General features: G+C 42.0%; 1 protein-coding gene across 2 annotated transcripts in view; it reads left to right on the forward strand.

Annotated features, from left to right (window-relative positions):
• The window catches only part of acox1 (acyl-CoA oxidase 1, palmitoyl), a 26,392-nt gene extending 714 nt beyond the window's left edge, over window positions 1-25,678 (forward strand). Inside the window, exons 2-14 of one of the 2 annotated variants that reach the window (XM_039016974.1) lie at window positions 321-480; window positions 7,186-7,346; window positions 12,513-12,620; window positions 14,362-14,481; window positions 14,790-14,905; window positions 16,378-16,547; window positions 17,044-17,206; window positions 17,784-17,974; window positions 19,127-19,303; window positions 19,573-19,678; window positions 19,870-20,013; window positions 23,288-23,494; window positions 23,856-25,678. In XM_039016974.1, coding sequence (XP_038872902.1) covers window positions 321-480; window positions 7,186-7,346; window positions 12,513-12,620; window positions 14,362-14,481; window positions 14,790-14,905; window positions 16,378-16,547; window positions 17,044-17,206; window positions 17,784-17,974; window positions 19,127-19,303; window positions 19,573-19,678; window positions 19,870-20,013; window positions 23,288-23,494; window positions 23,856-23,906 — 1,874 coding nt within the window. In that variant the 3' untranslated portion in view covers window positions 23,907-25,678. Of the gene's footprint in view, window positions 1-320; window positions 481-7,185; window positions 7,347-10,547; window positions 10,709-12,512; window positions 12,621-14,361; window positions 14,482-14,789; window positions 14,906-16,377; window positions 16,548-17,043; window positions 17,207-17,783; window positions 17,975-19,126; window positions 19,304-19,572; window positions 19,679-19,869; window positions 20,014-23,287; window positions 23,495-23,855 lie in introns of both variants that reach the window. The other variant, XM_039016966.1, reaches the window with a different exon arrangement.
• Window positions 25,679-25,994: the final 316 nt, after the last annotated feature.

Consider the following 25,994-nt stretch of genomic DNA (forward strand, 5'->3'; position numbering starts at 1 on the left):
GCCCTTCATATAGCAACAGTCGTTGTTTGACCGACTGGCTGTTTGTATAGTGATGGTTGACCCCATGCAGGACTCATTATGGCATCATAATCAAAACAAATAAGACATGATATGGGGTGTATTATGTTGCAGATAGAAATGTAGCTAATGATATTAGACACATGTATTTATCCAATGGTAAAACTACACAATTTGCACATAATGTTCAACCTAGTCTCGCATGGCCACCCTTCCAAAATCGTCTTATGTGAGAAGCCTGGGTTTCAGAGGCTATGTTTACCCTGATGACTTAACCCCCCAATCTTCTATATCCTCCACAGAGTCACTGGTGATCAGTGACCCCGACTTCCAAAGTGAGGACCTCAACTTCCTGTCCAGGAGCGAGCGATACGATGCCGCGGTGAAGAAGAGTGCCCAGATGATCCTGAAGCTCAGAGAGTATGGCATCTCAGACCCTGAGGAAATCTACTGCTACAAGAGGTAAGGCTGGGACGCAGACCCAGGCCAGCTACCTGCTATGAGCGGCAAGTAGCCTAGCGGTTAAGAGCGTTGGGCCAGTAACCGAAAGGTCGCTGGTTTGAATCCCAAAATATGGCGATATGCCCTTGAGGAAGACACTTAACCACAATTGCTCATGTAAGTCGCTCTGGATAAGAGCGTCTGTTAAATGACGTCAGTGTAAATGCTATGGACCTGCACATCACAACTAGAAATGTGAAAATAGATATAGGCTTTTGTCCATAGATGTCTTCCTGTCAGCTAACCTGTTAGGTGTAATGACCGATGCAGGTGAAAGTAATGAAAGGTGAGGAAATTAAGATCATTTGGGCTAGTTTTGTTGTTTACAAGCAGGATTTGGTTTCAATGGACTGTATGAATTCTGTAAGGGTTTGGGATGATCAAAGCAAATATCATACTTCCCGGTATCCTCCAGTCATCACTCCTTAACACATTTCATGGATGTTTTTTTTCTTTCTTAACATTTCACAGGAAGTTCTAATGGTAAACGCAGCATGACAAACATCGATGAAGTTTCTCTCATGCTTGTTTTGAGGTTTGAAGTGCAGATGGTTGTATTGATGCTGCTTTGGACACACTGAAGCAAAACACAGCATTTGCTGGAATTACACAAACAGTCTCTAAGCCTTTCACCTATATGCTAAAGTCTTCTCCACACCCCATGCTAATGTATTGCCTGCTATTAGCCTCAAGAGTAATTGCATTGTCATCTTATGAGGAGTTTGTGGGTATCTTCCTGATCAAAGTCTGTAATATATATATGGTGAAGCAATAGGAATGTTACGGTACTGTAGTTTTATGCACTGTTACATAATTGCCTATGGGGCAAGACCCTGGCACTCTGCCATGTGGCTATAAAGGTTTGTGTGTGTGTGTTAGGGATGTGCACGCTTATTCGAATAGCCGAACGTTAGTATTAGAATACTTGTGAGTATCATTTTTAGCGAGGGAGGGGTAATTATACACCTATTTTCAAGTTTTGTCACATGCACAAGTACAGTGAAATTCTTAACTTCAGAGCTCTACCCAACAGGGTAGTAATAGACAAAAAATAAATGCAACATGTAAAGTATTGGTCCCATGTTTCATGAGGTGAAATAAAAGTTCCCAGAAAATGTTCATACGCACAAAAGCTTATTTCTCTCAAATTGTGAACAAATTTGTTTACATTCCTCTTAGTGAACATTTCTCCTTTGCCAAGATAATCCATCCACCTGACAGGTGTTGCATATTCCAGAAACTGATTAAACAGCAGGATCATTACACAGGTGCACCTTGTACTGGGGACAATAAAAGACCACTCTAAAATGTACCGTTTTGTCACACAACACAATGTGACAGGGAGCGTGCAATTGGCATGCTGTTGCCAGACAGTTTAATGTTAATTTCTCTACCATAAGCTGCATCCAATATCATTTTAGAGAATTTGGCAGTAAGTCCATCCGGCCTCACAACCGCAGACCACGTGTATGGCGTTGTGTGGGCGACGTGAACGTTGTGAAAAGAGTGACCCATGGTGGGGTTATGGTTTGTGCAGGCATTAGCTACAGACAACAAACACAATTGCATTTTATTGATGGCACATTGAATGCACAGAGATACCGTGACGAGTTCCTGAGGCCCATTGTCGTGCCGTTCATCCCCTGACATCACCTCATGTTTCAGCATGACAATGCATGGCCCCATGTCACACGAATCTGTACACAATTCCTGGAAGCTGAAAATGTCCCAAATCTTCCTTGGCCTGCATACTCACCAGCCATGTCACCCATTGAGCATGTTTGGGATGCTCTGGGTCGACGTGTACGACAGCATATTACAGTTCCTGACAATATCCAGCAACTTCTTTAACTGTCATTGTAGTTCTTGTGTGGTTTTTATTCATACTTACATTTTTTCCCCTATTATATATATTATCACTGCATTGTTGGGAAAGAGCTCTCAAAGAATTTCATTGTACCCGTTCATTACACCCGTTTTATCCTGTTATTCGCACGTGGCGAATAAACGTTTTAACCTGAAACTATACTGAACTAAAATATAAACGCAAAACGCAACAATTTCAAAGATTTTACTAGGTTTCAGTTCATAAAAAGAAATCGGTCAATTGAAATAAAATAATTAGCCCCTAATCTATGGATTTCACATGACTGGGAATACATATACCGTTTAAAAAAGGTAGGGGTGTGGATCAAAAAGCCAGTCAGTATCTGGTGTGACCACCATTTGTCTCATGCAGCGTGACACATCTCCTTCGCATAGAGTTTATCAGGCTGTTGATTGTGGAATGTTGTCCTACTCCTCTTCAATGGCTGTGCGAAGTCGCTGGATATTGTCAGGAACGAGAACATATGGTCGCACACACAGATCCAGAGCATCCCAAACATGCTCAATGGGTGACATGTCTGGTGAGTATGAATAGTGTACAGATCTTTGCGACATGGGGCCTTGGATAATCATGCTGAAACATGAGGTGATGACGGCGGCTGAATGGCACGACAATGGGCCTCAGGATTTCGCCACGGTATCTCTGTGCATTAACTTCTTATGGCTGCATCCCGCTAACGGGATCGATATGACAACAGCCAGTGAAAGTGCAGGGCGCCAAATTCAAACAACAGAAATCTCATAATTAAAATTCCTCAAACATACATGTGTCTTATATCATTTTAAAGGTAATCTTGTTGTTAATCCCACCAAAGTGTCCGATTTCAAATATGCTTTTCAGCGAAAGCACTACAAACGATTATGTTAGGTTTTGCCAATGTTATGACATAACATTGAAGGTTGTGCAATGTAACAGGCATATTTAGTCTTATGGATGCCACCCGTTAGATAAAATACGTAATGGTTCCGTATTTCACTGAAAGAATAAACGTTTTGTTTTAGAGATGATAGTTTCCGTATTTTACCATATTAATGACCTAAAGCTCGTATTTCTGTATGTTATAATTAAGTATATGATTTGATAGAGCAGTCTGGCTGAGCGATGGTAGGCACCAGCACGCTCGTAAGCATTCATTCAACCAGCACTTTCGTGCGTTTTGCCAGCAGCTCTGCTGTTTATGACTTCAAGCCTAACAACTCCCGAGATTAGGCTGGTGTAACCGATGTGAAATGGCTAGCTAGTTAGCGGGGTGCACGCTAATAGTCGTTTCAAACGTGACTCACTCTGAGACTTGGAGTAGTTGTTCCCCTTGCTCTGCATGGGTAACGCTGCTTCGAGGGTGGCTGTTGTCGATGTGTTCCTGGTTCGAGCCCAGGTAGGAGCGAGGAGAGGGACGGAAGCTATACTGTTACATTGGCAATACTAAAATGCCTATAAGAGCATCCAATAGTCAAAGATATATGAAATACAAATCGTATAGAGAGAAATAGTCCTATAATTCCTATATTAACTTCAACCTAAAACTTCTTACCTGGGAATATTGAAGACTCATATTAAAAGGAACCACCAGCTTTCATATGTTCTGAGCAAGGAACTTAAACGTTAACTTTCTTACATGGCACATATTGCACTTTTACTTTCTTCTCCAACACTTTGTTTTTGCATTATTTAAACCAAATTGAACATGTTTCATTATTTATTTGAGGCTAAATTGAGTTGATTGATGTATTATATTAAGTTAAAATAAGTGTTCATTCAGTTTTGTTGTAATTGTCATTATTACAAATTTTATTTAAAAAAACGGATGATTTAATTGGTATCGGCTTTTTTTGGTCCTCCAATAATCGGTATCGGCGTTGAAAAATCATAATTGGTCGACCTCTAGTCGGTAGCTATATACAGGGTCAGTTTCAGGGTCATTCAAATCTCTGGCAACAGCTCTGGTGGACATTCCTGCAGTCAGCTTGCCAATTGCACACTCCATCAAACCATCTGTGGCATTGTGTGACAATACTTCAAATTTTAGAATGGCTTTTTATTGTCCCCAATTAATCCTTGCACCTGTGTAATGATAATGCTGTTTAATCAGCTTCTTGATATGCCACACCTGTCAGGTGGATGGATTATCTTGACGAAGGAGAAATGCTCACTAACAGGGATACAAACAAATTTATGCAGAATTTGAGAAATAAGCTTTTTGTGCGTATGGAACATTTTTGGGATATTTTATTTCAGCACTTTATATTTTAGTTCAGTATAGATTAATGGTAATGGCAATACATAATCAATGGACAGCAGTTTAATGGAGTAATCTGATCAATAATCATTTTTGCAGCAGCGTAAGTTGTCTGAGTGGTTAGAGTTTGTGGATGGTCATAGTCAGTGTGGATATTCTGTAGGAGAGGGAGAGCAGTAGTTGTTCGCCATTTAACAGTTATGGCCAGGGGATAGAAGTTGTTTAGGAGTTTGTTTGTCTGAGCCTTGATGCACTGGTCCAGCCTATTGGACGGGAGCATGGAGAACAGTCCATATCTCGGGTGGCTGGAGACATTTTTTGGGGGCCTTTCTCAGACATTGCCTGGCATGTACATCGTGGATGGCTGGGAGCTCACCCCCAGGTTTGCGCTGGGCCAGCCGCACCACCCTCTGCAGGGCCTTCCGGTCACGAGCGTTGCAGTTGCCATACCAGACGGTGATACAACCAGTCAGGATGCTCTCAATAGTGCAGCTGTAAAAGTTGCTGAAGATCTGAGGGGCTAAGAAGCGTTGCCGTGCCTTCCTTATGACTGTTCTGGTGTTAGGGGACCATGTTAACTCCTCAGTGAATAGGATACAGAGAAACTTGACGCTCTTGACAAGCTCCACTACGGCCCATCAATGTGGATGGGGGTGTGCACCTGTGCCGGTTTTCTGAAGTCCAAGATCAGCTCATTGGTCTTGCTGACATTGAGGGAGAGGTTGTTGCCCTGGCACCACACTGCCAGGTCTCTGAACTTCTCGACCACAGTCGTGTCGTCAGTAAACTTGGTGATGGAGTTTGAGTCGTGCGTGGCCACACAGGGGTAAGCACACACCCCTGGGAGGGCCCTGTGTTGAGGGTCAGCGTGGCGGAGGTGTTGCCTACTCTTACCACTTGGCGTCAACCCGTCTGGAAGTTTTAACACTGAAAAGTAAAAAAAAAAAAAATGAAATTAGAATGTGACATTGTTACATACAAGGATATACCATGACATTTCAAATTATTCATTTAATAAAACAAACATTTCAATTTAGTTTTAATGACGTGTGACCTCCAGTAGCCTTCATGTAACTTGTTTTATGTTGGCCAATCAAAGCGTCAAAGAGACTCGATCTGTAGCAAGTGGAGAGAGAGCTCACTAATGCAATGTAAGATGTAGTACAATGATGGCATTAAAAGTTAGCAAAATGAGAAGTAGTAGACTTTTATTGTATTGTAAAGACTATCACCAGAATAATGGCAATATTTTTATTAGCCATCTTCCTCCGTCTGCTCCCTCCATTCTGATCACACACAAGGCCCCTCCACAACTGCATCAGTAGAGAGCCTGACTCTCTCCCTCACGTAGCAGTGCTCAGCTTAAAAACCAAATGTAAAAAAACAAAAAAACAACATGTTTATCGAAAATCCGGATATCAAAATAATTCATCATATTATTCGAATAGTGAAATTATTTCAAAACCCAATCCCTAGTATGTGAGAGTCATGGAGTACTGCTGCAGGCCAGCACCATCTCTCTAGGCAGAGCAAAGGTCACATCAAGATTAAAACTAGGTCACAGGCTAAAAACATCTATTTCTCAATATGACAATGGCGAGGCAAATCAGAGCACATTTTATAGTGAAACTAAAGGGATTGGGTTTGTCCAATGTCAATATTTTTTCTAAAGTGTTAGATTCTCGGGTACTTTGGTATACTTTTTAGCCAGTACTTCTGGAAGTAGCGCTCACGAGCCAAAAGTATGCCTCCAAAAATGGTGTACTATGTCACATATGTGCACCACATAATTCCTCTCTGTCACTCTACTGTGTGTGCGCACGCATCTTGCTAGCTATCACTCAAATGGTGAGCAACTGATGCTCATTGGCTAGAACTCTTGCTAGGGGGCTGGCCCATGTGGGGTAAAATGGCACTGCACAGCTTCTTGCAGACAGTTGCTTTCAAACTAGGGATTTTGTGGCTAATTGAGGTAAGACAGTAATTCTGCTCATAGATTATGCATGTATGAACTACACATTGACACATCTAGCCCATAAGGGGAGTTAAAAAAAATACTTAGTGGTCGTTTAAGACCCAGAGCATGTCTTTAAAGGGATACTGCAAGATTCTGTCAATTAAGCAGTTTTCTACTTACCCAGAGTCAGAAACTCGTGGGTACTATTTTTATGTCTCTGCGTGCAGTATGAATGACATTAGAGGTAGTTTTGCGAGCGAATGCTAACTACCGTTAGCGCAAAACTAGAAGTCTATAGGTACAGTAGCTTATGCTAGCATACCTATAGACTTCCATGATTAATTACCAGAATCTTGCAGAATCCTGCTTTTACAGTAAGGTCATGTTGACACTAGTGTCAACCCTAAACCTGGGTCATTTTAAGTAGGCACGAAACACTTTGAAATGGAAAACTAAAATGCACCTTCTTATTGGACAAGTTTAGGTAGAACCTCCCCTTTTTTAAAACGAGTAAAATCACCACAAACCTGCTGAGTGGTCCAGTCTGTCCATCCGTCAACCTGTGTGTCTGTCCCCCTCCCTCAGCGTGTTTCGGGGCAACCATCAGGAGGCTCTGGGGCTCCACTTCGTCATGTTCCTCCCCACCCTGTACACCCAGTGTAACAAGGAGCAGTTCAAGAAGTGGGTCCCCCTGGCCGAGTCCTTCAAGGCCCTGGGCACCTACGCCCAGACAGAGTTGGGGCACGGTCAGTTCCTTACAGAGAATTTATAATAATGATAACGTAATAGCACAATTTATACAACAAAGTGCTTGTGCAATTGTTTTATATTTAGCTAGCTAGTTATGTTTGAATTATGGAAAGGCTCACGGGGATGCTTAGGGATGGACAGTTGTCGATCTTTGACGTAGGATTTTCTTTTAATATTGTTTTCAAATCATGGGGTGGACATTTAGATTGAAAGTGATTATTTGTAGGTGTTTGACAGATCACTGTAGTTGTTTGTGTAGACAAAATGTGCCCAAACAGTAGGCATAACTCAATAGTTATTAGCTAAACTGAATAGCCAAAACTAATATGCTGAATTCAAAATGTCATGATTGCCAGTCTGTTTTTAGAGTCCTCATAACCTACCCAATACCTTGGAAAAGGTGACAAAAGAAACAATTGAAGGACAAAAAAATCCCTAACATTGCGCTTAAACAATATTTAAAAATCTTTTCCCGACGAACCCAAATGTCTCCCATCTAGTTTTTAGTTTCATTCCATTCCTCAAACCCCTTTTATTTCCTCTCCTTCTGCTAGTAGTGGCCTATTAGCCTAATGAGTTGTTTCCAAGCTTATGTCATTTAACTTTGATTGCTATTAAGTCTTGATTTTTCCCCTACTCCCCATTTGCTCTGAATCTAGTCTACTCATTACAATGATTAACCCTAACACTGTAGAATTTGGACCTTTTTTAAGCAAATGAACTAACATTCTGAATTGTGCATTCGAGTGGATGGATGTAGGCCTAATTGTTTGGCTGTTTGTGAATGAACGGCTTGGATGAATGAATATAGGCCTAACAATTGTTCTTGTCTGTTGAAGTCTCAACTCATAGGGAAGACGCACTGTGTCCTGCCAAAGAACATGTAGTGTGGGTTGAGTTTCAGATCCCTGAATATCCCATTGTTAATCAGAAAGTAGAGAAATCTGCCATGCCAGATGTCTCTTGTTGCCAATGTTTCACTTCTATGACGCTGCGAAGTGGACATTATTCACGATCACGTAACCATGGCATTTCCATGACAATACTACTCCAGGGAATGTCCAGGACTGGCTGTTCAGAATATTCTGAAGGCCTTCTTTTGTAGAGTTCTATTCTGGTTCACTTCTTCTCAGCAACTCACTAGCTAGGTTTCCGTGAACTTTTTCAAGTGATTTTTTTTGTGCCAACATTTAAAAAGTTTGCATAGAAAATGGATACAATTGCCTGCTGTCGTGCGTTTCCATTTTAATGATTTAATTGTCAATAAAAACAGCTGGATTTAATGACCTCGCACCTCAACATTGTTTTTCGCAAAATCCTAAAGTGTTGAATAAAAATGTAGTGGTCAGTGTTTCCATTACCCAACTGGGAAAATTGTACATTAATAAATTGGCAACACCCTGTATGCCCTCTCACCTATCTGTTTCATTTCGCAGGTAGCCCGCGAAAGCCAGCATGGATAGAATGCAATAATGTACTAATATTTTCCATATTATAATAATTCACGTGCCAACGTATCGCCACTGTCCGTGCCATGGTGAAACTTGCACTCCTGTAGATCGGAAATAATTGGATGGTGAAACTTGCCAGCCAACTAGAAAAACAAGGTGTAAGTAATTCAGGCTCTCTTGAAAGTCAGGATAATCCTTTTCCTGCAAAGAAACATTATTTGTATAGTTACGTGACAACGTCACATGCCCGTGTACCTTCAAATTTGTGGCAATCAGCATTTATTCGAAAAACACTGGTTCCATCATCATCTGTCGCAATGAAGAAAGTTCGACAAAGGAAATGTCCACCTGTCGAACTTATAAAAATGTTGCCGATCGGTAGAAAATGTCTCCTATATTAATAATAATTAGGTAGGTGCTTACGTTTGTCCTATTTCGCACATGTAAAAGTGTGTAAGTATGTGTGAATTGGAAATTAGTTTGTTTATTTTTGATTTCCCACTCCCTCTGACAACCTCAGAGAGTGGGGTCACGGTCAGGGATCAGCCATTATTGACAGCGACCCTGGAGCAAAAGTGCCTTACTCAAGGGCAGATTTGTTTCACCTAGTCTGCTCGGGGATTTGAACCAGTGAACTTTCGGTTATTGACCCAACAGTCTTAACCGTTATGCGACCTGCCGTTTCCGTAACACATATCGCACATTGCTTTTGTCGAATAATCTTGGGTCAATGGAAAACTGCCTATTGTCTTAACCTTAAATGCCCTTACAACTGCTTCTCCCTTATGAACTAAAGCAGGGGTAGCAGTAGGCAACCGTGATCCTGGAGTTTCGCAGGCACTTTATATTTTTGATTTAACCAACCTGGAAGGCCAGGTTTGTGAATTTAGGCAATCACTGAATTAGCGCAATTGGTCAGGTGTGGTGCATACTTGGAACAAAATCCTGCAGTACCTGTGGCCTTCCAGGAACAGGGTTGCCTACCCCTGGACTAAAGAGTCTGCTTTGAAACTGCTAGTTGCACTGCACTAGTTGGTAGCATTAGCATAGACATAGAGTATAATGTTGATTTATTGGTTGTCACACATTTGACATTTTACTGCCGCAGGGTTGTGTTCATTTGGCCGTGCAATGAAAAAACTTTAACAATGTAAAACTAAATTGGCCATTTCTAAATGGACCAAGTCCAGTTAGTCCCTTCCTGTGTCATTTTTCTTCCATTGGTTGCCTAATGAACACAGCCCAGAGTTTGCCTCACAGTTAATTTGGAATTTAAAATGTTTTTTCAGTGAAATGAGAGATTACAGGTTACACTGCTTTTGGAAATTAACATTTCAGGCAAATCAATCATGCATGAGAAAGTTATTTTGAATGACTGAACTTAATCAACCTTTTCTTGATTCAAGCCAGGTCTAAATGCAGATTATTCTATTCAGTTGTTTTACATTTTTTATATGAATTCTTGCACTCCCCCCATCCCTCCATCTATTCATCCATCCTCTCTGCCCCCAAAATGTTATTTACTAACACTTCCAATCTCCCATCTTTTCCAACCATTTCTCCATTGTCATGTCCCATTATATGGTCTATTATTCTATGCCTAAAAATTATTTCCCCCCCCCCCCTTGGCTATACCTTATATTGCATGCCCCCACAATATCCTATCCTTCCTTTACCATATTCTCCCTTCAAACTACCCTCCTATCCCCTACCCCCTCCCCTCCTTGCCCCTTGGCGCTGCCCCAGCTGTGTGCACCGTGGGCGGTCAGAGCCGCTGGACCTCCACCTGGCAATGTTCCTGCCCACTCTGCTGAACCAGGCCAGTCCTGAGCAGATGGAGACATTCTTCATACCCGCCTGGAACCTGGAGATCATCGGCACCTACGCACAGACGGAGATGGGCCACGGTAAAATGCCGAACAAACCGTACCTGGTCACCAACCTCCCGTCACCCACATGCTCTGTGGAGTGGACAAGAGATGCATGCCCACCCTCTTAAACATTTGAGTCGAGCCTCCAGAGAACTCTCCCATACTCGTTAGGGAATTTTGTGTAAAACCGTCTCCACCGACAAAACGTTTGTGTTGTTAAAGGTCCAATGATGCCGTTTTTTATCTCAATATCAAATTGTTTCTGGGTAACAATTAATTACCTTAGTGTGATTGTTTTCAATTAAAATGGTCAAAAAGAAACAAAAATGGCTTCTTAGCAAAGAGCAATTTATCAAACAAGGATTTTGCTATGACTGTCTGGGAGTGGTCTGAGTATTGAGGGGATACTCAAAACTAGCTGTTATTAGCAGAGATGTTTGGTACTAATTTACTGCCTGATGATGTCACCAGGCATTCCAAAACTCCATCCCCCCAAAAGAAGCTGACATTTTAGGCGGTCTTTTCAAACAGCTCTTGCACTAAAAGGGCATTATCATTTTCACAATTTCACAGTATTATTCCAACCTCATAGTGTGGAATTATAAATAAAACACAGGAATAATATTTTTGACTGCACTGGGTCTTTTTTAAATGCTATTTTAATTTTTTTTTAAAAGGACATTTCACTCTGGCCTTTACTCTGTTTAAAACCATTAATACTGGCTTGCTTGGAGAGTGCGTGTTGTTGGCCGTACAGCTACGCATGGCTTCCCTTTGCAATGTGCTCTGCCCCTGGTTCTCACACAGTCTTGTTGCCAGCCACGGTGAACGTGCATGCCCACTTGTAAAGCATCCTCAGTGACTTCCTTTCCAAAACAGGTACCCTCCACCGCCTCTGTCCCTTTTGTCCCCCTTACTGTGTTTGGAAGTATATTGAGTTTAAAGACAGACAACCTATGTCCTTCATCACCCGAAACTTCACTGTATAAACGTAATAGGGCTGTCAAACAATTAAAATAGTGAATTGCATTAGTGGCGTTTAGTTATAGGCATACTATGTTTTGATTGTTAAGGAAAGAAACACAAAATATTCTGTATCAAAATGTTTCACCATAACACAAAAGTCACTGGAACATACAGCTGGCTATTAACGGTCTCAATGTTTAAAGTAGGCCTACTGCCTCTTATCAATGTTTTTGAAGTTTAACAGTTGCCCACGTACACACAAGTACTGTTAACGCTTAATTCATTCCAATTTATAATTGGAGGGTTGACTATAGGGGGAAAAAAGACCTGGCTCTATGGATACAAAGAGCATTTAAACCTGTCTGACAATGTTATGAGTTCCACAGAAAACTAACAACATGTAAAATATAATACAGCTATTAGATCTAGCCTAGGCTACTGATCCATGTTCTTCATGAACTAGTCACAAGCAGCTGCTACTAGAACTGGGATCATTTGCTTAAATATTTTGACCTGAGAACTAAAACAGAAGCAAAATTAACAGCATAAAAAAATGTCGGGTTAACTTTGACAGTCCTAAACCGTACACCTATGCAAATTGTAAGAAATAGATTGGATTTTCTTTGGTTTCGATCTGTCAAACACCTACAAAGGTTTTTCCAATATAGAATAGAATAACTTTTTTTCCCGTGAGGGAACTGGTGGTTAAAAAAAAGTTTGAAGTTGCGTTATTAGTTGAGATTGATGGCTAGTCTTGTGTCAGTTTTGCACTGCATAATATTTGAAAACATCAATGTACTCCTGCCATAACTTAGTGATAACTCGTTTTTCGTGTTGTTTGTTTGGGGGCCTTGGTGTCTTTCTCGTTGCCTAGGCACCCACCTCAGGGGGCTTGAAACCACGGCAACATATGACCCGGCCACCCAGGAGTTTGTCCTGAACAGCCCGACCATCACCTCCATCAAGTGGTGGCCTGGGGGACGTGAGTACACGGACACACTTCAGCTTCAGGGCCCATACACATACACTTTTTCCACATTTTGTTACGTTACAGCCTTATTATAAAATGGATTAAATAGGGTTTTTTCCCTTCAATCTACACACAATACCCATAATGACAAGGCAAAAACAGGTTTAGAAATTTTAGATAATTTATTAAAAATAAAACTATCACATTTACATAATAAATTATTACATTTACATAAGGATTCAGACCCTTTACTCAGTACTTTGTTGAAGAATCTTTGGCAGCAATTACAGCATCGAGTGTCAGGTGGCTGGGAAGCGTTGCTGGACAGCTATTTTTAGGTTTCTCCAGAGATGTTCGATCAGGTTCAAGTCCGGGCTCTGCCTGAGCCACTCAAGGACATTCAGAGACTTGTCCCGAAGACACTCCTGCGTTGTCTTGGCTGTGTGCTTAGGGTGAACCTTTGCCCCAGTCTGAGGTTCAGAGTGCTCTGGAGCAGGTTTTCATCAATGATCTCTCTGTACTTTGCTACGTTCATCTTTCCCTTGATCCTGACTAGTCTCCCAGTCCCTGCCGCTGAAAAACATCCCCACAGCATGATGCTGCCACCACCATGCTTCACCGTAGGGATGGTGCCAGGTTTCGTCCAGAGTTGATGCTTGGCATTCAGGCCAAAGCGTTCAATCTTGGTTTCATCAGACCAGAGAATCTTGTTTCTCATGGTCTGTGAGTCTTTAGGTGCCTTTTGGCAAACTCCAAGCGGGCTATCATGTGCCTTTTACTGAGGAGTGGCTTCCGTCTGGCCACTGTACGTACCATAAAGGCCTGATTTGATTGAGTTCTGCAGAGATGATTGTCCTTCTGGAAGGTTCTCCCATCTCCACAGAGGAACTCTGGAGCTCTGTCAGAGTGACCATCAGGTTCTTGGTCACCTCCCTGTCCAAGGCCCTTCTCCCCTGATTGCTCAGTTTGGCTGGGCGGCCAGCTCTTGGAAGAGTCTTGGTGGTTCCAAACTTCTTCGATTTAAGAATGATGTAGGCCACTGTGTTCTTAGGGACCTTCAATGCTGCAGAAATATTTTGGTACCCTTCCCCAGATCTGCGCCTCGACACAATCCTGTCTCGGAGCTCTATGGCAATTCCTTTTACCTCATGGCTTGGTTTTTTTCTCTGACATGCACTGTCAACTGTGGGACCGTATATAGACAGGTGTGTGCCTTTCCAAATCATGTCAAATCAATTTAATTGACCACAGGTGGATTTGAATCAAGTTGTAGAAACATCTCAAGGATGATCAATGGAAACAGGATGCACCTGAGCTCAATTTCGAGCCTCATAGGAAAGGGTCTGAATACTTGTATAAATAAGGTATTTCTGTTTTTGCGTTGTCATTATGGGGTATTGTGTGTAGATTGCTGACGATTAGCATTTTTAAAATCCATTTTAGAATGACTGTAATGTAACAAAAATATGGAAAAAGTCAAGGGGTCTAAGTACAATCAAACCAATCCCCAGTAAATTATGTGAACTTAGCTTCTGAAGAAAACACATTCCACAACATTGCTGAACAAGATCAGACCATTTTACTGCTGATTCTCATTGTAGTGTGGACCAGACACTTAAATTACTGCCAAATGATTTCAATCAAGTTATTTGAATAGTGAGAATTGACATAGCTAATGTTATGAATCCATTGGAGTGTAATGGACTCTCTCGCTTTCCCTGTCCGTCTCGCTCTCTTCTCGCTCTCTCCCCAGTGGGTAAGACGTCTAACCACGCCATAGTTCTGGCCCAGCTCCACACCCAGGGGAAGTGTCACGGCCTGCACGCCTTCATCGTACCTCTCCGCAGTATGAACACACACATACCACTGCCAGGTACTGTACATACTGCTGTGCGTGCGTCAAAAAGAGAGTGTTTGTGAGTATGTCTGTCTGTGTCTCTGTATGTAGCTTTGGTGGTAGCCTACTGTCTAGTGAACTCTCTTTCACTCTCAGGTGTGGTGGTAGCCTACTGTCTAGTGAACTCTCTTTCACTCTCAGGTGTGGTGGTAGCCTACTGTCTAGTGAACTCACTCTCTTTCTCTCAGGTGTGGTGGTAGCCTACTGTCTAGTGAACTCACTCTCTTTCACTCTCAGGTGTGGTGGTAGCCTACTGTCTAGTGAACTCACTCTCTTTCTCTCAGGTGTGGTGGTAGGCGACATAGGACCCAAGTTCGGCTTTGATGAGGTTGACAATGGTTACCTGAAATTGGAGAACGTACGAATTCCTCGCGAACACATGCTGATGAAATATGCAAAGGTGAGCGACTGGGAAGTTAAGCACATTTCAAGGAGACACTGTTCTTTGTTTCTGTTGGTTGATTCTAATGCTGTCACAAAGCTTTGATTTTGAAGTATATTGTATGCATATTCCTCACAGAGAGCGTATACTTACTACCTGATTGTCCTAGAACTGTATACCACAGACCAGTGGTGGTCGGTGTTGTCTAAGATGAGGGAGGACGTTTATTTAAAAAAAAAAAAAAAAAAAAGAAAGATTTATGAGCCTTATTTCTATTACAGGATATTGGATGACTGTCATTTATATTCCATTCAACCAGCTCAATGTAACATCGATAGGTTTAGGCTACTACATGATACTCAACTTTTTCCTATACCTAGCCTATGAGTGAAAGATTACAACGTAGGTGCACACAGGTAGAGATACATGTTTGTAATCAAGGTAACAGTGACATTCAATATCGCCTTGCACACTCTTGCCTGCATCTAGCTGATCTAAGATGTAATCATTAGTCCAACAGTGGCAAACAAGAGTTTATATTGGACAAATTCAGGTATTTTATCCCCGTTCTGTTTGCTTCAGTTTAAGAAACATTTTTCAACAGAATCAGCGGAATGAATACACCACTGAACACACGTGAACAGAGTTCACTTTCATACAATCACATACAAAAAGCATGATCACTTTGTTTATTGTATTCCTTCTCGCATATTAGTCTACATAGCTGCTAGAACTAACGTGTTAGTAAACCCGCTACAATCATGCAGTACAGTGTACAATCAGAAAGCACCATTGGGCCCTGGTGGCAATAAATTAATAAAACCAAAAGCTTATCTTGACTTTGAAGAGTTCCAGTGTTGGATAGCCTTAGCCAGCTAGCTAACATAGAATATGTTTCTGTTTGAGTAGGCTAAACTAGCTAACTGCATTCGCTAGCTAAGTGGAAAGAATACAACGACATATAGCTAGCTCTCTATCTCACTCTCTTAAAAAAATGAATTTGTTCAAAGCTGTTCTATTCTTTCTCTTTCTTTGAGTCAACTACTCACCACATGTTATGCACTGCTAGCTAGCTAGCTGTAGCTTATGCTTTCAGTACCAGATTCATTCTTTGATCCTGTGATTGGGTGGACAACGTCAGTTCATGCTGCAAGAGCTCTGAAGTTGACATAATTACTGTGTAAGTCTATGGAAGGGGGTGAGAACCATGAGCCTCCTAGGCTTTGTATTGAAGTCAATGTTCCCAGAGAGGGACAGAAACTATCTGTCCTCTGGTTACACCATGGTGCTACCCTACATAGTGCTGTTGCGGCTACTGACCTACATTGCAAAAAAGTGTGTTTTAATCAATTATTTGGTGACGTGAAGATATTTATTGTAGTTTTAATTTAAAAAAAATGAAGATTCTGAAATTCACTAAGGAGGATGCTCCTCCCCTTCCTCCTCTGAGGAGCCTCCACTGCCACAGACAGTATGTATTCCCCCACCAGGTGGAGGCAGACGGTACGTACGTGAAGCCTCCCAGTGACAAGCTGACCTACGGCACCATGGTGTTCATCAGGTCCATGATCGTAGGGGAAGCGGGCCGCGCCCTCGCCAAGTCCTGCACTATCGCCATCCGCTACAGTTCCGTACGGCACCAGTCTGAGATACGCCCAGGGTCAGTTGCAGCTCTGGACACACCATGGTCATGTTCAGTAGGTCACACTGTAGCAAAAATATTTTGAGATGGAAATCTAAATTCTTATTGTACAGATACTACTTTCCTGTGTTATGTTTCGGTGCGTTTTCATCCGTTTGTTGCCTAATGAACATGACCCTGGATGCACACATTTACTGAAACATACATAAATAGTCAAAGGAATACAAAAATACTCACATATACTTACACACATCCATACACAAGTAACACACTCATAGACACAAACAAGAATAGAAAGCAAAGTACTAGAACCCTTACCATTTAACAAAATCTATACTCTTCTAATTGTGTGAGAGCTGATGTAGATAGATATTACATAGAGTTTGGGTAGATATTAGGAAGCCTTACTCATATAATATGTGTATCTCAATGTTCTTCAAAGACTAACATATAAAAGATAACGAACCATTAACCTTGTGTCTAAGTCTATATTCTTATATTGTGGTTCCTCCAGAGAGCCGGAGCCCCAGATCATGGACTACCAGACCCAACAGTACAAGCTGTTCCCCCTGCTGGCTACAGCCTATGCCTACAAATTTGTGGGTCAGTACATGAACGACGTCTACCACCGCATCACTGGAGACATCAGCCAGGGAGACTTCAGTGAACTACCAGAGGTACTTACAGTAACTACTAGCCTGAAATCCAGAATCTGTTTTGCTAACATTCCACGTCGTGTCATGCTATACAAGGAGTGGAATGATAGCTAAACAGACTGGTATCCAGGCTAAGTAAATACCTCCTCTTGATATAGTACATGATGAAAGAAGGCTGGCTATGGCCCTGAGTTTTTTCCTAACCACGTGACCTGACCAGGAAAAATGGGATAACACTGAAAATAGTCTTGAAATGTTTCATCCATTTTAAGCAGCAGAAGTCTAATGGAGGTGTTTTGACAACGGGCTTCGTCGGTGTTAATTCTTTAGTCTAAGACATTGGGGGGGAGTGCTAAGCTGACATATGGAATTGATTTTTATGGGGATTTTGTGTTGTTATGTAACTTAGATTGGCGCACCGATGCGTCAATCAACTCTAGGGGGGTTAAAACAAAAGATCCTCATTCATATTAACAAATGACGTCATTTTTAATTTGCTCCTTTTCTGTGCCAATATAACTGTACCCTGTGCCCATCCTCTACCATCCTGTGTCAATTTAACTGCATAACCCTGTGCCATCGTCTGACCTGTGCCCAGCTCCATGCCCTGTCCGCGGGCCTGAAGGCCTTCACCACATGGACGGCCAGCGCGGGCATTGAGGTGTGTCGCATGGCGTGCGGCGGGCACGGCTACTCCCGCTGCAGCGCCCTCCCAGACATCTATGTTAACTTCGTGCCCACGTGCACCTACGAGGGAGAGAACACCGTCATGATGCTGCAGACCGCTAGGTAGGTACACACACACACACACTTGCACATGCACGCACACATGCAGACGCAAACACAAATATAAGACACAGATATGACAGACACACACCCTGAAATGACACATTCTTTCCTCGCTGAATCAGAAACATCAATTAGTCACATTATACATTTCACACAAACACACATTACAATGTATTTCAATACTTGCAAGTCAGGGCACATAAGCCTAGTATTAAAAGCTATTGTGTGATATTGCGCCCTGCACATCAAAGGTAGTAATTATCAACAAAGCATTGATCTAACTGTCTACATGTTTTTGGGATTGTGTTCAGTGTAAGCACTGCTAAGTGTGAAGTGTACAGTGGAAAGGGTGAATGGGAGTGCGTGAGACTAGGACCGAATGAATGGGTGTGTATGAGTTTTTGTGTCCTTAGTTGGAGCTGGGTGGTAAACAGCGTTTTACTATATACCAGTATTAAAGCATGGACCGGTTTGGATTTTTACTTTAACTTACATACTGGTATTTCATTGCTTGGTTTGTTAAATGTAAATAACTGAGTGATGAAACTTGAAAAATGATTGCAATCGTCCGTTCTTACCGCCAGTAAGAGACTGCTAACGGTTGAGATCTGATCATTTCCTAGCAAGAGCTTCAGGTGCGCACATGTCATTTTGTGGTTATAAATAGGCTAGTGAGGCAGTGGGGGTTCCTAAAGCACCATAGAAATCAGCACAATGCCTTTTGTGGCGAAAGTAAGAACTGCCATTGGAATTCATTGAAAAGACATGGTCAGAGGAGAATTAGTACTTTCATAAACGAAAAGTTACTTTGTCACAATAGAGGCATACAAAGACAAAAACAAATATTTTACAGTGTGGAAACTATAACAAATGAGTGAAGGAAATTGATGAAAAGGCTGAAATTATTTGTTTTATACAATCAATCAGAAGAGAGAAAGCCCCATTTAAAACCACTTAGAATGTATTTGTTGCCACCCTTTTTATTATATCAAAACATAAAATACCGTCAATTACCGTCAAAAATGAGAAACATATAGTGATATGATATTTTGGCCTTATCGCCCATCTCTACTTTGTGTGTGTTCTTGTCTGTGTGTGACCTTCGTGCCCATCCACCGTCTTGCTCACGTGTTTGCATCCCTCACTCCCCAGGTTCTTGATAAAGAGCTACCGGCAGGCGTCGGCAGGCCACCAGCTGAGTGGCATCGTGTCCTACCTGAACGAGTCAGAGCGTAGCCTGCAGCCCCAGTCTGTGTCCTCCCGACCCACTGTCGTCAACGTCAATGACCTGGCCAGCCTTGTGGAGGCTTACAAACTGCGAGCTGCCAAGTAAGTGGGCCTACAAACTAACCAAAATGTAATGGTAATAGATCCCATTTAGATATTTGATCTTCGTTAAGTCCCAAAGGGCTGTTCATTATATGGCAGAGACTTTTAATCAGAGCAATGTGTTAGTTGGTGCCAGGCAATGCAATGGGTTGAGCTAAAATGGTCCAGCAAACCAGCATACACCTAAATGTACTTGTACTCTATGGATAGCCATGCATCAGTTTTTGTTTAAAGGTTTCCCATGTCAATGCCTCTCTGTGTGTCTTTAGGCTGGTTGAGTTGGCAGCTAAGAGTATTCAGCAGGAGCTACAGAAGAGAGTCAGTCAGGAAGATGCCTGGAACAACAGCGCTATAGACCTGGTCAGAGCCTCTGATGTAAGTTACCTTACCAACCTGGGATATGGAATGTGTTGTTTTTTGGGAGGGAGCCCCACCCCATCCCTCTTATCTCTTCCCCTCTGCTTCCTTCTTTCAATTTGATTTTCCTGTCTCATTCCTCCTCCTCCTCTCTCTGGTCCTCATTTAACTCTCATCCATCTCTTCTCCTCCTCCCTTTCCATCTCCAGGCCCACTGTCACTATGTGGTGGTGAAGCTGTTTGCAGCTAAGCTGGGGGAGATAGGAGACACGGGGGTTCACTCTGTCCTCAGCACCCTGGCCCTGCTCTATGCCCTCCAGGGCATCCAACAGCACAGTGGAGACTTCCTCCAGGTAACCACCACCATGGCAACTGGCAATCACAGACTATCTCCCAGGGGAAAATACAGGGACTACATACATACTCTAGTACTTGAAAAAAAGATGTGAATTTCAATGCGCCTATAAGTGGGTCCCGTACTAAAGTCTATATTCATTTTTATAACGTCATGTATGATGTTTTAAGCAAGACATGGTATTACACTCGTACTTGTATCACTTATTAAAGGAAGATTATCTTATTTTTGTGTGTATATATATATATATTGCTCAAAAAAATTAAGGGAACACTAAAATAACACATCCTAGATCTGAATGAATGAAATATTCTTATTAAATACTTTGTTCTTTACATAGTTGAATGTGCTGACAACAAAATCACACAAAAATGATCAATGGAAATCAAATTTATCAACCCATGGCGGTCTGGATTTGGAGTCACACTCAAAATTAAAGTGGAAAACCACACTACAGGCTGATCCAACTTTGATGTAATGTCCTTAAAACAAGTCAAAATGAGGCTCAGTAGTGTGTGTGGCCTCCACGTGCCTGTATGACCTCTCTACAACGCCTGGGCATGCTCCTGATGAGGTGGCGGATGGTCTCCTGAGGGATCTCCTCCCAGACCTGGACTAAAGTATCCGCCAACTCCTGGACAGTCTGTGGTGCAACGTGGTGTTGGTGGATGGAGCGAGACATGATGTCCCAGATGTGCTCAATTGGATTCAGGTCTGGGGAACGGGCGGGCCAGTCCATAGCATCAATGCCTTCCTCTTGCAGGAACTGCTGACACACAGCACATGAGCCACATGAGGTCTAGCATTGTCTTGCATTAGGAGGAACCCAGGGCCAACCACACCAGCATATGGTCTCACAAGGGGTCTGAGGATCTCATCTCGGTACCTAATGGCAGTCAGGCTACCTCTGGCGAGCACATGGAGGGCTGTGCGGCCCCCCAAAGAAATGCCACCCCACACCATGACTGACCCACCGCCAAACCGGTCATGCTGGAGGATGTTGCAGGCAGCAGAACGTTCTCCACAGCGTCTCCAGACTCTGTCACGTCTGTCACATGTGCTCAGTGTGAACCTGCTTTCATCTGTGAAGAGCACAGGGCGCCAGTGGCGAATTTGCCAATCTTGGTGTTCTCTGGCAAATGCCAAACGTCCTGCACTGTGTTGGGCTGTAAGCACAACCCCCACCTGTGGACGTCGGGCACTCATACCACCCTCATGGAGTCTGTTTCTGACTGTTTGAGCAGACACATGCACATTTGTGGCCTGCTGGAGGTCATTTTGCAGGGCTCTGGCAGTGCTCCTCCTTGCACAAAGGCGGAGGTAGCGGTCCTGCTGCTGGGTTGTTGCCCTCCTACGGCCTCCTCCACGTCTCCTGATGTACTGGCCTGTCTCCTGGTAGCGCCTCCATGCTCTGGACACTACGCTGACAGACACAGCAAACCTTCTTGCCACAGCTCGCATTGATGTGCCATCCTGGATGAGCTGCACTACCTGAGCCACTTGTGTGGGTTGTAGACTCCGTCTCATGCTACCACTAGAGTGAAAGCACCGCCAGCATTCAAAAGTGACCAAAACATCAGCCAGGAAGCATAGGAACTGAGAAGTGGTCTGTGGTCACCACCTGCAGAACCACTCCTTTATCGGGGGTGTCTTGCTAATTGCCTATAATTTCCACCTTTTGTCTATTCCATTTGCACAACAGCATGTGAAATTTATTGTCAATCAGTGTTGCTTCCTAAGTGGACAGTTTGATTTCACAGAAGTGTGATTGACTTGGAGTTACATTGTGTTGTTTAAGTGTTCCCTTTATTTTTTTGAGCAGTGTGTATATATATTTATATTTATATTTTTAGGACAAATGTTATTTTTTTAAACAGCTTTTGCATTCACCTTTTACATACATGGTACTTTTATATAAAGCAGTCACATAAGTAATACATTACCAAACATAAACTCTTTAAACCCACCACTCAGCCACTCTCAGCCCATCCCACCTATCACCATTGTTAGGTTCTAATTTTTCAGAGTAAATAACTCACGGACACTAGAGAAGCTTAACGAAGTTTAATTCTTCCCAAAGGGTCGACACAGCTGTATTCAGACAAAAAAACAGTTCTCACCATCACAAGTATATATACTCCACTTTAGACACCCCTCCTTCTCTCCAATCCTTACATCTTCTGGTTCGACAGGAAGAGGGTAACAGGATAATATAACCATTAGTTCTCCCTTCAGGGGATCTGACCTCCTGACCTCAACCCCTCCTTCGCCTAATCCACAGATGTCCTCTCGTCTCACCTATCGCACTCCCGTGACTCTCTCCCGTCCACCCAGCACATTCCACAGCCACTCTTGTCTTTCTACAGATCTCACTCCTTTATATACTATGCGTCTGATCTATCATGTCTTTAATATCTCATGTTCAAAGTTGACCCAGAATCCAACACCATAGACCATCCTTGTTTGGTTTCTATGTGCCATATATTTTTTAATTGTGCTGTGTGATGTTTTACATAGTTTTTTAACCTTTCTAATCATTTAGTATCCACAGATTGTGAGTTAAAGATGAAAACCTTTCCTATGAGTATTATTTATTGACTGACTAAGGCTTTCCAAATCGCCCCAACACTGCTATTTGTAAGGTTAATTTTAAGTGTATGTCTTGATTTTAAAAAAAATCTTTCCTGAACCTGTGACCAGAAACAAGCTACATAGGGGCAATGGCATAATAAATTATCTATTGATTCTGTCTCTTTGCAGCAAAATCTACAGAGCTGAGATTGTTGCATACCCCATATATATAGCATTCTGTTGGTGGCAAGAATTTTATATAATTTAAATTGAAAAACTCTGTTAACTCAAGTATTGTTTTCTTATACCAGTTCATAAGCCATGTGCCATGGAATCGGTACATCGAAAATCTCTTCCCATTTATTTTGCAACCTGTATGGCACAGCTGTCAACTTTTTTGTCCTCAAATGAAACTGGTATATTTTTCTATTTATGCCAATTCCTTTCAGCCAATTTAGAAACAAATTAATATATGGCAGGCAAACAAGTTCCCTATCTTCTCTCTCCCTTCCATTTTTGTGGTAATGCTGCAATCAGTTATGTTCTTAATCTAACTTTCCGATTTGTTTGATTTGATCCTACATATAAAGGCTCTAACTCGTTTGTCATCACATTTTTGATATTTTAACCTATTATTGCTTATTTATTGAGAACACATTCTCTTTAACAATAACGACCTGACAATTCCTTCCTAACTCCAGACTGGTCTCCTGAGTGTGCCCCAGCTCTCCCAGGTGTCCCAGCGTCTGAAGGAGCTTCTGGCCCAGCTGAGGCCCAACGCCGTGGCCCTGGTGGACGCCTTCGACTACTGCGACGAAATGCTCAACTCCGTCCTGGGACGCTACGACGGCAACGTCTATGAGCACATGTTCGAGTGGGCCCGCCGCTCACCTCTCAACAAGACAGAGGTCAGAGTTCATTGAGCGAGCCTTAAAAAAGAGAAACTGAGATGAAGAAAATACATTTACTGTTAATTTTATGCTTATTTTTTTTAACCTTAGTTCATTATTAAGAACATGAACAGGCCATTTGAGAACCATTTACAAGGATTTGTTTCAGATTATGATCAAGAGCCAAATTTATTTCTGTGTTCTTTATGTAGGCAAACTACACAATGATGGCAATCTAATGAATGATTTGCTGTAGTAGTAAGTCTCCTGCAGAGTAACCTAGTCCCAAGGCTATTGCTACCGACAGAGAGGTGTAGCCGGTGGGTGGAAGAGACTACCTGCAGGGTACTCAAATTGACCCTCCTTCCTTCTCTTCTAGGTCCACGAGTCCTACCACAAGTACCTGAAACCCTTGCAGGCCAAGCTGTAAGATGACCTCTGAGCCTTCTCACCTGACCCCTCCACTACAGGGACGGGAAGCACACTAACAACACCAATCCAACAGTGGGACCACAACATGGCCGCCGCCGCCCGTCCACCAATCGGAAGGGGCTCACCCGCCCCTTCTGTGTTTAACCAACCACAGGTGGTGGAACATTTTTAAAGGGGAACCATTGGAGACCAGCCTCCTTACCCCAACTCTACTGATGTGCTGCTAATGAATCAATCATTCTACTGGACGTATTAAACTAGTACTTTAGTTTATGAGTTTGATATACCCTGTGCCTAGTTAATGGATTTAATCGAAGGTCTGAGAAAACATAAGATGGAGAGGAAGCAAAACTGTCGTGAGCATGCGAGGTGGCCTAAAGATGAAGGGGTTTTAATGACTGATCCTTGTGATCTAATCAAGCTCTTTGGATCATGTACATTGAAAATCTCTCGATTTGTTGAGATATGTTGAATCCCATTTTTAATCTGGATAATTTCTGATCATGCATGTCACAGCATTTGACGCTAATGTACTGTGGACGGTTGTCTTTAGTAGTGATTGACGGGTCAGTTGTGGTTTGCAATGAACAACGGTGTGCCTGTCTCTTGTCTAGGTGTGAGAGAGTTTGTGCTTGTGGGGTAATGAATATGATTAGTGAATAACGAGTTGATGAGTAAGCTATACCAGTGTGTGATTCTGATACTAGTGATTTGAGAAAAGGGGCCTTTCAATTATTGCACTTAATACAAACCACTAGTGTATATATGCCTGAGGATCTTTTCTACCATGTGGGGCTTAATTACCAAGAAATGACATGAAAATCAAACTAGCTTGAAGAACAAGGTCGTATTCATTAGGGCACACTGTGGTAAAACGTCTTGCAATGGAAAGAAAAAAAGAGGTTCTTATAGGACAAGTCCAGATAGTCCCCCCATCTGTTTCAGTCAGTTTTCTTTCATTTGGTGCCTGTTGAATACAACCCTGATGTTGCATTCGGAACAAGTACATTCTTCAGTAGAATGAAATAAGTATTTTTATACTCGATTACTGCTGTTGACTTTTACAGTATTTTGCAGATTGATACATGATTGATACAGTTTCAAATGGAACGAAGCAGTAATAACTGTTTGTGGGAAAATTATGTGCCATCGGAATTTGTCTTACTTTAATGAAGCTAACATGGTAGTATTATCACACATGGTCCATGCATATATTTTAGAATATGCTTTATCAATTTATTTTGTGGATTTTCGTTGCAATAGAAGGATGTATGATTATTATTTCAATGTAGCAACCGAATTTTTGTTTTAGCACATTTTTGTGATCGTATAGGAAATCCATTCAGACTGATTGTTTTAAAAGTGAATAATTTGTCATGCTTAATGATCTTAGTTTTTAATATTTCCAGTTTTTTTTTTACTATCGAATGATGTTCATGGTTTCCTTCAACATCGTTTCATAGACTGCCAGAAGCAACCACTAGATGGTGTTATGAAATCAGACTTTTTTCCTAAGTCAGAGCCATGTGTTTTCATAACATTTTTACAGTTTATTTCAGTGGAATAGATTTACGAGAACCAATTCTACAAATGGATGGAGGATAAAGGATTGAGTGTAATCATTCATACGATTATGAAGAGACTATATTAGAGATTATATTAGCACATTAGATTATAACACTGCAATGCATCTGATTCAGACAATTGTACCTTTTAGGAAATGAACCTGTACTTGTACAATAAATCAATGCATTCTATTTAAAACCTTTGGACAGTGTTTCTCTTGATGAGATTATTCTTCTGGAATTGTGTTAACTCTTGCTTGGGTGGAAATGTCAAAAGAAGTGCTCTCACACTTTTCCTTTCCATATATTACTATAGCATCACCGGTGACTTACATGTTAGTTTGCTTTAGTTTTTGGGGGGAGATATTGCTTTTGCTGGGAAAGTCTCATGTCCCCCTCATTGCGTCGTCATTTAGGGACATTGTGGTAGGGGTGTCAAGCTTCGGGAGTCAAAGAGCAATATTATCATGTTAAATTTATGCCCTTTCACAAACAACAATCACGCAAACATAACCAAAGTA

This window comes from Salvelinus namaycush, chromosome 2, assembly GCF_016432855.1.
Source record: "Salvelinus namaycush isolate Seneca chromosome 2, SaNama_1.0, whole genome shotgun sequence".
Classification (NCBI taxonomy): Eukaryota; Metazoa; Chordata; class Actinopteri; order Salmoniformes; family Salmonidae; genus Salvelinus; species Salvelinus namaycush.